This window comes from Triticum aestivum, chromosome 5B (assembly GCF_018294505.1).
Source record: "Triticum aestivum cultivar Chinese Spring chromosome 5B, IWGSC CS RefSeq v2.1, whole genome shotgun sequence".
NCBI lineage: Eukaryota > Viridiplantae > Streptophyta > Magnoliopsida > Poales > Poaceae > Triticum > Triticum aestivum.
Window position 1 is genome coordinate 686,257,084 of NC_057807.1, and position 14,369 is coordinate 686,271,452.

At 43.8% G+C, this 14,369-nt stretch overlaps 1 protein-coding gene across 1 annotated transcript; it reads left to right on the top strand.

Annotated features, from left to right (window-relative positions):
* The first annotated feature begins 10,756 nt into the window (after nucleotides 1-10,756).
* LOC123114231 (uncharacterized) lies at nucleotides 10,757-14,130 on the top strand. Its single transcript, XM_044535626.1, has 3 exons — nucleotides 10,757-11,922; nucleotides 12,969-13,068; nucleotides 13,747-14,130. Exons 1-2 carry the CDS (start codon nucleotides 10,821-10,823, stop codon nucleotides 13,019-13,021), a joined length of 1,155 nt encoding a protein of 384 aa, XP_044391561.1. The 5' UTR covers nucleotides 10,757-10,820; the 3' UTR covers nucleotides 13,022-13,068; nucleotides 13,747-14,130.
* Nucleotides 14,131-14,369: the final 239 nt, after the last annotated feature.

Sequence of the window (14,369 nt, forward strand, 5' to 3'; positions counted from 1 at the left end):
GACGGGGCGGGGCGGTGACGACGGGGTGCGACGCGGCGACGGGGACGACGGGGATGGGGACGGCCGGGGCGGCGACGATGACGAGGGGCGGGGACGACCGGGGCAGCGACGCGTCGGGTGCGGCGACGACGTTGATCGGGGCAGGCGGCGTGTCGTCGACGGAGAGGAAGAAACAGAGGGAAACTGAATTTTTTTCAACTGTTGTATATATAGGATGGACCTTTAGTACCGGTTGGTGGCACCAACTGGTATTAAAGGTCTGTTTTGGCCAGGCCAAGCGGCGGGAAGCGCCCCCCCTTTAGTACCGGGTCGTGGCACCAACCGGTACTAAAGACCCCCTCTTTAGTACCTTGCAGCCACCAGCCGGTACTAAAGGGGGTGCACTGGCGCAGGTGCAGTGCGGCAAGTTTAGTCCCACCTCGCTAGCCGAGGGGCGTCCGCACTGGTTTATAAGCCCCAGTGCGTTAGCTCTCTCGAGCTCCTCTCCAAAGCAGGCCTACTGGGCCTACCTGTTCTCTGCTGCTTTGTGGGCCTACTGGGTCTTTGCGGGCCTACATCCTGGCCCAACAAAACATTGTGTTTCTAGTCGTATGCAGGCCACTCTGGCCTTGTAGGCGGGCTTTTTTATTTTCTTAATTTTTTTGCTTTAATTTTTTTTGCTTTAATTTTTTTTTGCTTTATTTATTTTTGTTTTATTTATTTTTGAGTTGTTTTTTGCTGTATTTAGAGTTTCTTTGTGGATATTTTTGCTTTAGGTTAGTGCCGGTAGTTTCTCTTAGTGCCGGTAGTTTTCAAATTTGAATAGTTTAAATTTTAAATTATTTAAAATTTGTATGAATCACTAGTTTGTGAATAACTTAACTTTGAAAATAGATTTTGCAGTGATTCTTTTTTTTATGTTTAATATTAGTGTGTTTTATCATTATATTCAATTTGGTAATGCTTAGGTTATTTAAAGTTAATACCTTTGTAACAGATGAGTTTTCGTCTGAAACCCTGATACTTCGAAAGAGATTGTCCATTTTGTACACGAAGTGCATCTAGTTTTACCGTAATCCTCTCTACTTTTTTGCACATGCTATGTGGGTGAAATTATGATACCATGCCAACTTTCAACCTTTTCTGAGTTCATTTGAAATGCTTTTCAATTTCAGAGTCATTTAGCTGAAAAAATCAGTAAATGCATGAAAGAATTTATTTGCACATAAAATTTCTTCGTGTTTCAAATGCCAAAACACATAACTACCCCAACTATTACAGAGATTCCCTCCTGGGTGTGAAATACAGAAGAAAGTGATGATAGTGAAGCTGATCACATCCCAGATCTTTGGGTGTGAAACTTTTTCTTCGCATGTGTCCCTTTGCGCCGTAGCCATGGAAAATCTTCATCATTTAACTGGATGCTCGGGTCAATATTCACTGTGAATGGAGCAATTTCATCAAACTTTTCATAATCTTCTGACATGTCTGTCTTGTGATCCACTCCCACGATGTTTCTTTTCCCTGAAAGAACTATGTGGCGCTTTGGCTCGTCGTATGATCCATTCGCTTCCTTATCTTTTCTTTTTCTCGGCCTGGTAGACATGTCTTTCACATAAAAAACATGCGCCACATCATTGGCTAGGACGAATGGTTCGTCTGCATACGCGAGATTGTTGAGATCCACTGTTGTCATTCCATACTGCGGGTCTTCCGTTACCCCGTCTTGTGTCATATTGACCCATTTGCATTGAAACAAAGGGACCTTCAAACCACCTCCAATGTTAAGTTCCCATATGTCCTCTATGTAACCATAACATGTTTCCTTTCCCGTGTTGGTTGTTGCATCAAAGCGGACACCACTATTTTGGTTGGTGCTCTTCTTATCTTGGGCGATCGTGTAAAATGTATTCCCATTTATCTGGTACCCTTTGAAAGTCATTATATTCGAAGATGGTAACTGGGACAGCGAGTACATGTCATCTTCAATATCGCCATCATGCATGGTACGTTTCTGCAACCAACTGGCGAAAGTTCTCGTTTGTTCACGTGTAATCCAATCGCCAGACTTCTCCGGGTGTTTGGAGTGTAGAAAAATCTTGTGTTCCTCCATATATGGAGCCACCAAGGCGGAATTCTGTAGAACTGTGTAGTGTGCTTCAGTGAGAGAATGCTCGGCCATACATATTATTTGATCCCCTCCTAGCGTGCCTTTTCCATCCAGTCTGCCCTTATGTCGTGATTCAGGAACACCAATCGGCTTAAGGTCAGGAATAAAGTCAATACAAAACTCAATGACCTCCTCATTTTCATGGCCCTTCGAGATGCTTCCTTCTGGCCTAGCACGGTTATGAACATATTTCTTCAAGACTCCCATGAACCTCTCAAAGGGGAACATATTGTGTAGAAATACAGGACCCAAAACATTAATCTCTTCGCAAAGGTGAACTAGGACGTGCGTCATGATGTTGAAGAAGGATGGTGGGAACACCAACTCGAAACTGACAAGACATTGCACCAAATCATTCTGTCACCTTGGTATGATTTCTGGATCGATTACCTTCTGAGAGATTGCATTGAGGAATGCACATAGTTTCACAATGGCTAATCGAACGTTTTCCGGTCGAAGCCCCCTCAATGCAACCGGAAGCAGTTGCGTCATAATCACGTGGCAGTCATGAGACTTTAGGTTCTGAAACTTTTTCTCTGCCATATTTAGTATTCCCTTTATACTCGATGAGAAGCCAGCCGGTACCTTCATGCTAAGCAGGCATTCAAAGAAGATTTCCTTCTCTTCTTTGGTAAGAGCGTAGCTGGCCTGACCCTGAAGTATGCCGTCTTTTCTGTGCATACATTGCTGGTCCATCCGTGCCTCTGGTGTATCTTTTGTCTTCCCATACATGCCCAAGAAGCCAAGCAGGGTCACGCGAAGATTCTTCGTCACGTGCATCACGTCGATAGCGGAGCGGACCTCTAGGTCTGTCCAATATGGCAGGTCCCAAAATATAGATTTCTTCTTCCACATGGGTGCGCGTCCGTCAGCGTCCTTCAGAACAGGTTGTTTGCCAGGACGCTTTCCAAAGATTACCTTCAAATCCTTGACCATATCATGTACATCAGCACCAGCACGGTGGCGAGGCTTCGTCCGGTGATCTGCCTCACCTTTGAAATGCTTGCCTTTCTTTCTTACGGGATGCCTGCTCGGAAGAAATCGACGATGTCCCAGGTACACAATCTTCCTACAACGATCCAAATATATACTGTTGGTATCATCCAAACAGTGCGTGCATCCACGGTATCCCTTGTTTGTTTGTCCTGAAAGGTTACTGAGAGCAGACCAATCATTGATGGTCACGAACAGCAACACCTTTAGGTCAAATTCTTCCTGTTCGTGCTCATCCCACGCACGTACACCTGTTCCATTCCACAGCTGTAATAGTTTTTCAACTAATGGCCTTAGGTACACATCAATGTCGTTGCCGGGTTGCTTAGGGCCTTGGATGAGCACTGACATCATAATGAACTTTCGCTTCATGCACAACCAAGGAGGAAGGTTATACAAACATAGAGTCACAGGCCAGGTGCTATGGTTGCTGCTCTGCTCCCCAAAAGGATTAATGCCATCTGCGCTTAGACCAAACCATACGTTCCTTGGGTCACCTGCAAACTCCTCATGTACTTTCTCTCGATTTTTCTCCACTGCGAACCGTCAGCGGGCAGTCTCAACTTTCCGTCTTTCTTACGGTCTTCTCCGTGCCATCGCATCGCCTTCACATGTTGTTTGTTTTGGAACAAACGTTTCAACCGTGGTATTATAGGAGCATACCACATCACCCTGGCAGGAATCTTCTTCCTGGGGCACTCGCCCTCGACATCACCAGGGTCATCGCGATTGATCTTATAACACAATGCAACGCATACCGGGCAAGCATTCAAATCCTCGTACTCACCGCGGTAGAGGATGCAGTCATTAGGACATGCATGCATCTTCTGCACCTCTAACCCTAGAGGGCAGACAACCTTCTTTGCTTCATACGTACTCTCGGGCAATTCGTTGTCCTTTGGAAGCATATTCTTTATCATTACCAGCATCTTTCCAAATCCCTTGTCAGATACACCATTCTCTTCCTTCCATTGCAGCAATTCCAGTGTGGTGCCCAACTTTTTTTGTCAGGTTCGCAATTCGGGTACAACAATTTCTTGTGATCCTCTAACATGCGCTGTAACTTCTTCTTCTCCAAATCACTTGCGCGGTTTCTCTTTGCATCGGCAATGGCCCGACCTAGATCATCAGCGGGCTCATCTGATGCCTCTTCTTCAGCTTCTTCCCGCATTGCCGGCCCAACTTCTTCCCCCATTGTTGTATCATCGTATTCAGGGAACTCATGGCCAGGATAGCTGTCGTCGTTCTCTTCTTCTTCATTGTCTTCCATCATAACCCCTCTTTCTCCGTGCTTGGTCCGAACATTATAGTGGGGCATGAAACAGGACTCAAATAGGTGGACATGAATGATTCTTGACGTAGAGTAATTGTGACCATTCTTACAGCCAGCACATGGACAAGGCATAAAACCATCTGCCCGCTTGTTGCCTCAGCGACAAGCAGAAAAGTATGCGCGCCATTAATGAACCCGGGAGCATCGGTCATCATACATCCATTGTCGGCTCATATTCATTACACAACACCGAATAGACCAAATTAATACAAGTTCATACATAAAGTTCATACATAAAGTTCATATACAACAGTTAATTAAATGCAACATACAAATAACTCTCTAGCTACAGAATTTAAATGCAACAACAAATACGATCAAGATCGCAACTAAGGTAACAATTGATCCAACAACATAATGATACCAAGCCACACTATCAATGGCATATTTTCTAATCTTTCTAATCTTCAACCGCATTTTCTCCATCTTGATCTTGTGATCATCGGCGACATCGGCAACATGCAACTCCAATTCCATCTTTCCCCCTCAATTCTTTTCAATTTTTCTTTCAAATTCTCGTTTTCTCTTTCAACTAAATTTAACCTCTCAACAATAGGGTCGGTTGGAATTTCTGGTTCACATACCTCCTAGATAAAAATATCTATGTCAACTTGATGGACATAATTTGTCATAAACACGAAATGCAACAACTAGTTTTAAAAGATAATATACCACATCCGAATCATAACAAGGACGAGGGCCGACGGGGACGGATATCAAAACCATGGCACTATGTATAACAAACAACGTACGGGTAAGATAATTATACGAGTAACTATATATCCAAATCACACAAACATCAATTTGGTAATGTAAAACATTCATGAACAAGAGCCTCACCACAAGGTTGTGCCGGCGACGGGACGGTGCGGGCGATCGACGGTGGTTACGTAGAAGGAACTAAGTAAACCACACCTATATATGCAAACTAAGTGTTATTTTTGACCTCAGATTGCATATAAATCAAATAATAGCACATATAATTCCTCCCAAATTACTAAACTCACAATTAATCACTATACAAAGCATTGCAAGAGCTAATCTAGCAATGAGAGATGAAAGGACAAAGTTGCTAACCTTTGTGATCATTTAAATGGATGGGGGCCTTCAAATCTTGACTAATTTTGGGCAAAATGTGTGATGAGCTCGAGGAAGAGAGGGGAAGAACAGAGGAGGAGAGGGGAAAGGGGAAGAACAGAGCGAGCTCGGGTGGACGAAGGGTTTATGTACGACAACCTTTAGTACCAGTTCGTGCCACGAACCGGTACTAAAGGTGCTGGAGGGACCCCAGACTGACAACATCCTGCCACCACTCTCTTTAGTACCGGTTCGTGGCATGAACCGGTGCTAAAGGTTCGCCATGAACCGGTACTAATGAGAGTGGCCGGCTAGCCGTTGGAACCGGCACTAATGGACACATTAGTGCCGGCTCAAAATCAAACCGACACTAAGGTGCTTCACATTTGACCCTTTTTCTACTAATGGTTGTCTATGACTTGTGTGCATGTCTGTTATGCTAACCTATGTACCGTGTTAGGTTCAACTCGGCGTCATATATGGAACTCTTTTATACTGAGCTCCTTCACTGATCTTGCATAGATGGAACCCAATGTTCAGCTGCCACATTGCTTGCGGGGCCAAATGGGTTTGATTCATGTGCATACCGAGCTAGCTTTGAGCATCTGAATTTGCAAAGTCTTGGCACCTCAGTTGAGTCCAGTTCAAGGCTGGTTGAATCTCACCTTCAATGGCTAAACCAGCAAAGAGGTTTATCTGCCAATCAGCATGCATCACATTGCCTTGGTCACAGATGAGCTTCGAGCTGAAAACAAAAGAAAATAAATTCCAACTAGGAAAATATTAAAAATATATATAATTTGTCAGTGTTCAAGTTAGGTATGTGCATGCATTGTTTTTCATGAAAAATGACAGTTATTTCGACCCATCTAGAACACAAGTTTTGATTTTATTTTATTTTTTTGCTTTTCAAAGCATTGAGTTTGCCTGCTTTTGGCTAGGACAAAAAAAGATTGTATCAAAATTTAATGCTCATAGAAATGATTCAAAAGCTATTAAGTGTTTATTCAGAAGTTATTTAGTGTTTATTCAAAATGTGATACCCACTGAAAAACTTTTTCATGTGAAACTCATAATCTATCTTCCTTGTAAAAACAACTCAACTTTTTATTTGTCTCTTATTAGGGTGACATGCATTTCGGAATAGAGCAACATGACTATTCACGTATGCACTATGCAATTTCTCTTAATAAAGCCATGTGCAAAAAAACTATAAGTTTCAAGTAGGCATGTCTTCTTTCCGCTTTTCAATAAGTTTCAATTGCATGCTTTTTTTGGACAACTCATTCACAACTATCAATTGTGAAAATGATTGAACATCATCCGAATACATAATAGTTTAATTAACGATTTAGAATGCTTACATGCCGAATAAACATTATTTCCACTTTACATTTATATCGATTATGAAAATGATTTTACATCATCTAAAAGTATGTTTGAACAAAGTCACGTGTGAAACCAGCCAATGGTTGGATAGTTAGGAGGACAGTGGCATCCCCAGCTCATCAAGATTCAAGTTCTGGTGCTCTTATTATTCCTAGATTTTTATTTCAAAACTTCCGGCAATATGCGTTCAGTGGGAGGAGATGTTCTCGTCGACCACAAAGGCGCTTGTGGCAACTTCGTCAAAGAAAATAAAAGAACAAAGTCAAGTGCAACTATGAGAAATGAAAACCGAACTCCTCGCCACTCAAAAAAAGAGAAGAAAAAAGGAAACCCTCGACTCCATTTCCTCCCAATCCCCAAACCCCCATGGACGAGCTCGCCGGTGACAGTGGCCCCGCCGATTCGGCGCCTTCGCATCCGCATCTCCCCGATGACATGCTCGTGGAGATCCTCCTCCGCCTCCCTCCGGAGCCCATCCACCTCTTCCGCGCCTCCTTCGTCTCCAAGCACTAGTGTGGCCTCGTTCATGACGTCCGCTTACTTCGCCGCTTCCGCGAGTTCCACCGGGAGACGTGATGTCTGCTAGAACTATGTCGGTATTTTCCCAAAGAGGAAGGGATGATGCAGTGTATTGACGGTAGGTATTTCCCTCAGTGATGAGACCAAGGTTATCAAACCAGTAGGAGAATCTCCTCACACCACATAAACAGCCCCTGCACATAAATAACAAATACTCGCAACCCGACGTGTTAAAGGGGTTTTCAATCCCATTCGGGTACGGCGCCTCAAGATAGGCAAATAACGTGAGTTAAAAGTGGTAGATATGATAAATAGATCGCGGAACAAATAAATTGCAGCAAGGTATTTTTGTATTTTTGGTTTAATAGATCTGAAAATAAATGCAAAGGAAAATAGACCGCAAAGGCAAATATGATGAAAAGAGACCCGAGGGCTGTAGGTTTCACTAGTGGCTTCTCTCGAGAAAAATAGCAAACGGTGGGAAAACAATTACTATTGGGAAATTGATAGAACTTCAAATAATCATGACGATATCCAGGCAATGATCATTATATAGGCATCACGTCCAAGATTAGTAGACCGACTCCTGCCAGCATCTACTACTATTACTCCATACATCGACCGCTATTCAGCATGCATCTAGTGTATTAAGTTCATGGAGAAACGGAGTAATGCAATAAAAACGATGACATGATGTAAACAAGATCTATTTATGTAGAAATAGACCCCATCTTGTTATCCTTAATAGTAACGGTACATACGTGTCATTTCCCTTTCTGTCACTGGGATCAAGCACCGTAAAATCGAACCCATCACAAAGCACCTCTTCCCATTGCAAGATAAATAGATCAAGTTGGCCAACCAAAACCCAAATATCGGAGAAGAAATACGAGGCTATAATCAAGCATGCATATAAGAAATCAAAGAAGACTCAAATAAGTTTCATGGATAAAAACATAGATCTGATCATAAACTCAAAGTTCATCGGATCCCAACAAACACACTGCAAAAAGACTTACACCATATGGATCTCCAAGAGACCATTGATTGATAATCAAAAGAGAGAGAGGAAGTCATCTAGCTACTAACTACAGACTCGTAGGTCTACAAAGAACTACTCACGCATCATCAGAGAGGCACCAATGGACATGATGCACCCCTCCGAGATGGTGTCTAGATTGTATCTGGTGTTTCTTGACTCTGCGGCGGCTCGAATTGATTTTCGTCGAATCCCCTAGGGTTTTTGGAATATTGGGGTATTTATAGAGCAAAGAGGCGGTTCAGGGGGCACACGAGGTGGGCACAACCCACCTGGGCGCGCCTGGGCCTCCAGGCGCGCCCTGGTGTGTTGTGCTCCCCTCGGAGCATCCCCAGGTGCTTTCCTGGCCCACTTGATGTCTTCTGGCCCAAAAAAAAACCTCAAGAAGTTTCACTGTGTTTGGACTCCGTTTGGTATTGATTTCCTGCGATGTAAAAAAAACATGCAGAGAACAACAACTGGCATTGGGCACTATGTCAATAGGTTAGTACCAAAAAATGACATAAAATGACTATAAAATGATTGTAAAACATCCAAGAATGATAATATAACAACATGGAACAATCAAAAATTATAGATACGTTGGAGACATATCAAGACGCCTCCCATCCTCGACTTCTTCAACAACCAGCCAGGGCCCCTGTTCATCTCCACTTCCGATGGCTTCTCTGTCCCCCATCGCCGCCATGATGCCCCACGACGAGTGGTGGGCCCTCGATTGCCAACATGGCCTCACCCTCCTCCTGGACCGACGGCACAAAAGGCTCCCAGTCTGGGAACTCATGAACGGCGAGAAGCACTACCTGGGGTTCCTCGCGACATATCAGAGGAACCCACGCTGGCACTGTCGCGTGGATGACGTTTGTCTTTGTGCAGCCAGCCATGACAACTGCCATTCGTGCATGTTTCTCGTGGCGTTCATGTTCAGTCAGCAGAGTGATTTCACCACCTCCGTGTGCATCTACTTGTCCATCTACCACTACCAGATCTGATACTTGCAACTGGCAAGAACAAGGGTAGTGCCACCCCCTTGCCTTTGTTAGGTGCAAGCATTTGTTTGTGTGTGTGTGTAGGTACTGCTAAAGTTGTTTGTGTGCCATCTCCTATTGGTTCGATAAACCTTAGTTCTTAACCGTGGGAAATATCATCTGCTACTATACCACATCACCCTTCCTCTCTGACGAATCCCAACACTATTACAAGTAACACCAGGCAAGCCAATGAAAGGGAAAGCATTGTACCATATTCTCATAACACTTGGATTTTGCACTGTACCAAATTCTGAATTTTGCATAACAGCATGCGGTACAAATTCTGAATCTTTTCACAGGATATATTCTAAATCTTACTTGATAGCTTACAAAGCAAAACAACATACATAAATGATTCCTTCACAAACTAATATCTTGAGGATGCTTCTTCTTCTTCAGGACAATCATTTCAAAAAAGAGGGAGACGACAAGGTAGAACAGAGCAACCACAAGGCGGAACTGCAATTTCTGAATCTTCTTCTTGAGGACATTAATTTCTCCACGATGATTGACTTCCAAATCACACACATATGCATCCAACATCTTGTTCTTTGACAACCTGGCATTGAGCAAATCATTTTCATTCCTCAGACGTTCCTTTAGTCGACAGAGCAACATATTCATAGATGGAGTGTGTGAATCATCATCCAGAGAAAATATCTGCAGTCAACTCCCTACGCACTGAGAACGAACAATTACCAACAAAATTAGAAGCAAACACATCAGAAGCAACTGATTAACATACATAAATTTAATTTGAAACAAAACACAGGCAGAGAAATACCAATGCTTTGCCATAGTTGTGGTACCTCCTCCCTGGGTTCTTCGGGCTCCATGAGATCCACCTAGGGGCTTTCATCTGACAACGACATAATTGCGGCGGCTCGTACTCCATTGGGCCCTATCGGTAAGGAACCGAAGACTGCGATGGTACCACCGTGCGCTAGGACGCCCGACTCGTGAAGGAGCTACCCGACGACGCCATTGCTTCCGCTGATCGACGACGAGAGGCGAGCAAGAAACAAGTGAATCTGCGCTTCTATTGGCAAAAAAAGTGAATCCGCGTCTTCTGTTGAGGGTTTCGGCGGCGCAATTGAGGATTTTGCGCGAGAGAGAAAGGAGAACAGAGAGAGAAGCAGGGGGATGACTGACTAATGGGACCCACAGTAGCCTACTCAGCGTTTTGTGTCCAGTTAGCCGTCTCCTGTTTGAACAGTGCCGCTCAGTCAAAAGGAGAAAATAAAACACGAAACCCTCGACACCCATTTTCCCCCAATCCCCAAATCCTCCATGGACGAACACGCCGGCGGCCGCCGCCGCGCCGATCCGCCTCCGTGGTCTCCCCCGCTTCAGCTTCCCCCAGACGACATGCTCCTGGAGATCCTCCTCCGCCTCCCGCCGGAGCCCATCCACCTGTTCCGCGCCTCCTTCGTCTCCAAGCACTGGCGCGGCCTCGTCCACGACGCCCGCTTCCGCCGCCGCTTCCGCGAGTTCCACGGGGGGACGCCTCCCATGCTCGGCTTCTTCAACAGCTGCCCAGGGGCTCCCATCTTCGTCCCCACCTCCGGCGGCTTCGCGCTCTCCACCGCCAACATGTCCCTCGATTGGCGGGCCCTCGATTGCCGCCACGGCCGCGCCCTCCTGCACAACTACGGTACCAGGACGCTCCTCGTCTGGGACCCCATGACCGGCGACGAGCGCTACCTACCGTTCCCCACGCGAGCCCATCTGGAGAACGTCCATTACAATGGCGCGGTTCTCTGCGCGGCTGGCCACACGGGCCACGGGGACTGCCATTCCTGCCCGTTCCTCGTGGCATTCGTGTTCAGCAGCTACAGATATTGCATCACCTCTGCCTGCGTCTACTCGTCCGTGACCGGCGTCTGGGGTGAGATCACTTCGATTCATACACCAGATTCATTAGTTGATGCAAAGCCGACAGCTCTGGTTGGAAACACACTCTACTGCCTGTTGAGTAATGAGGATAGCATCATTGAGTTTAATTTGGATAAGAATAGCTTGGATTTAATTGAGGTTCCATACGGCGGAAATTTTATCATCACACTGGCACAGGATGGTCCTCTAGGTTTCGCCAGTGTTGATCGATTCAGCCTACATTTGTGGTCAAGGGTAGCTAGCATCGATGGGGTGGCATCATGGGAACATATCAGGGTCATTGATCTGGAGAAGCTTTTTGCGCCACAAGTATTGGCAGCGTGTATGGATCGAATGTGGCCTGTTGGCTATGCTGAAGATGCGAATGTGATCTTCATTCATGTGTATCCTCGCACCTACATGATCCATCTCAAGTCCATGCAGATTGAGGGGATTTTAGAGGAAGCAACTGGCTGGTCCATTTTTCCTTATGCAAGTTTCTACACTCCAGGACCAGGTATTTCCATACTTTTTGATGCTGCATAGTTTAATCTCCCAAAATATATCTATGTTGTAGATGTTTTCAAGTAAATGGGCCATTGTTTTGTATAGTTGACAAGTTCTCATGAAACTTATTTCGAAAGAACTGATTAATTAAATGAGGAACCATTCATACTCTGCAAATGTTGATTCCCACATCCTCCTAGCTGCTGCTGGTTCTCATGTTCTCCTCATTAATGTGGTTTTCTTATCAAACTAATCACCGTTGTTCCCATTTTCCAACTAATTGTTCATGTGCTGGAAAATGACTCTGTTAGTCTTTCACAACTTAAACAATGTATAGGAAGTCCTGTCATTTTTACTTGCAAGTGTTTCACATGTTTTTGCATCTGTACCCCAATCCGACGATTTGCTTGTATCATAATTAATGATGAACTAGTTTATTTGTAGCATGGAGATAGCAGTTTCTCGATGCCCTCTGTTAGGCCATACATATTTAGACACGAACAGTCAGGATGCATATAAATTTAGGCAACGTGGCATATTTCAACGGTGCTTCAATATAGCTGTTTCCCAGCAGCAATTTATAGTTGTTCTGTTATTGTGGCCCTGCTGCGGCACATAATAATATATACTGACAACCAATTACCGAGTCAATGCAGAACTCTTTTCTCTTTCAGTTTAAGTGTTGTATTTAGGTTGGTATGTTTGTTTCTTAGTTCTGTACTCCGGCATTATTTGTTCAGGTGAATAAGAAAAGGGCCCACTTCCCGGTATCCCTTGATTTCCTTTGCTGTATTGTGAACATGGAATTTAAATGTTTGTATGCTCTGTTCTTTTCTCTGGATTTATAGCAATGAACAGGCTCATGCCAAAGCAATTCTAAAATGCTTCTTGGTCAACTAAATCACTCGATACATTACATGTGCACCGTGCCTTGATGAATCATTTGAATATTGTATTACATGTGATTCCTTGACTGTTCAAAACCTTGTAGCAAAACTTTTCTCAGTTGTTTTATTGCACACCATTGCCATTGGTCTATTGACTCATTCTTCGTAGGAATCACCACTGGTGGTGGAGATGATCAAGTTGAACTGTTAAATGGCACTTGAGATGATTGGGCTTTCACATCTTCTGTCATGCTTTTTTGGCCTAAGAGGTGATGTAATAATATCTCTTACCACATTTCTGTTGTTTTGCTTGCATGATTTGATAATTTTGGGGTTCAATGGATCAACATTATTCTCAATTGTGCAAGTGTTACACCGAATGCAGTCTGATCCTTTTTTCCCCTGAACAAGGTGGTCACTTTTCCCTTTTCCTATAGGAATCTTTATCCATTCTTTATATCCCAGATTTTATCCATTTTTTCTCTTGAAGCCTGCATCTGCACACTTCATTCTGCTGATGTGCTAGCTAGCTTGATGGTTGATGCAGTCTATCATGTCGGTCAGTTTTATATCAACTCTCGTATATACATTTGACTGGAAGATATATGCTAGTATGGTATGGTTTCAATTTCGATGAATCGCAACGTGCTAGTAATCTTAAGCCGCAGGTATAAAATAGAAACCAAATGTTTCTTCTACATATGGTGCCCCGGCATTTAAATGGTATATACCTCTTTCCTGTACAAATGTACCAGTACCCCCGAAATGACTGGGCAGTACATGTTCACCTCTGGTGGCCTACCATTTGTTTGATTGTTGCATGTGAACTCGTAAAAACTATTTTCCTATTACTGTTTTAACTTTCAGATATTTTTTGCAATGTCTTTCTTTTACCCCTCACGAGTAGTTGGAAATTGGCTCTGCTGATGAGATCTCTTGGTGTTCAGGTACCTAGGATTATTGGTTGCCGTGATCCTGCAACTACATGCAGAAACAATTTACTCATGCTGGTTCTTCAGTATTTTGTAAACGTCGACAGCTCAATGTGGCTGTAAAGAAATTCGTACAAGTTGCCGAATGTGGTGCTAATCTTACAAAATGTGCTGAATTTTGAATGTTATCTTTGCCAATTACTATATGTGGTAACAAACCGGCAGCACTTGGTAAAAATTATTTCATACTTCTGAATATTGCTGTTGAGAATATGACATTTGTTTGGCCTATATGTCGTACTTCAGAAAATTATGTCATACAGCACTTCAGAATATTTCTGTACGTGTTGTCTGTTTGTGTCTTCAGTAATGTTTTATGGCACATTTGTGCCGAACCGATTTGTCAGGTTATCTTCGGTCTGTGTTCCTTCTGTATACATATATGTAACGTGTTAGGTTCAACTCTGCAATTCGTCAATGTGACGACATTCTAGGCAAGTGGTTGTGATGCAGTTCTCTTAGCCAATTAAAACCCTATCTTTGGATGAGGATGTTTTTCGCTGATAGAAGGCCAGCTCTTCAGATATTCTTGATGGTTCAGACTCTGTGAACCAAAGCACTATCTAGAATCTGGAACC

Excerpts from the sequence above, each read along its gene's own strand:
- LOC123114231 (XM_044535626.1), top strand. The coding sequence starts at position 10,821 with ATGGACGAACACGCCGGCGGCCGCCGCCGCGCCGATCCGCCTCCGTGG. Across the intron at positions 11,923-12,968 it reads TTTCTACACTCCAGGACCAG|GAATCACCACTGGTGGTGGA; the intron begins GTATTTCCATAC and ends CATTCTTCGTAG.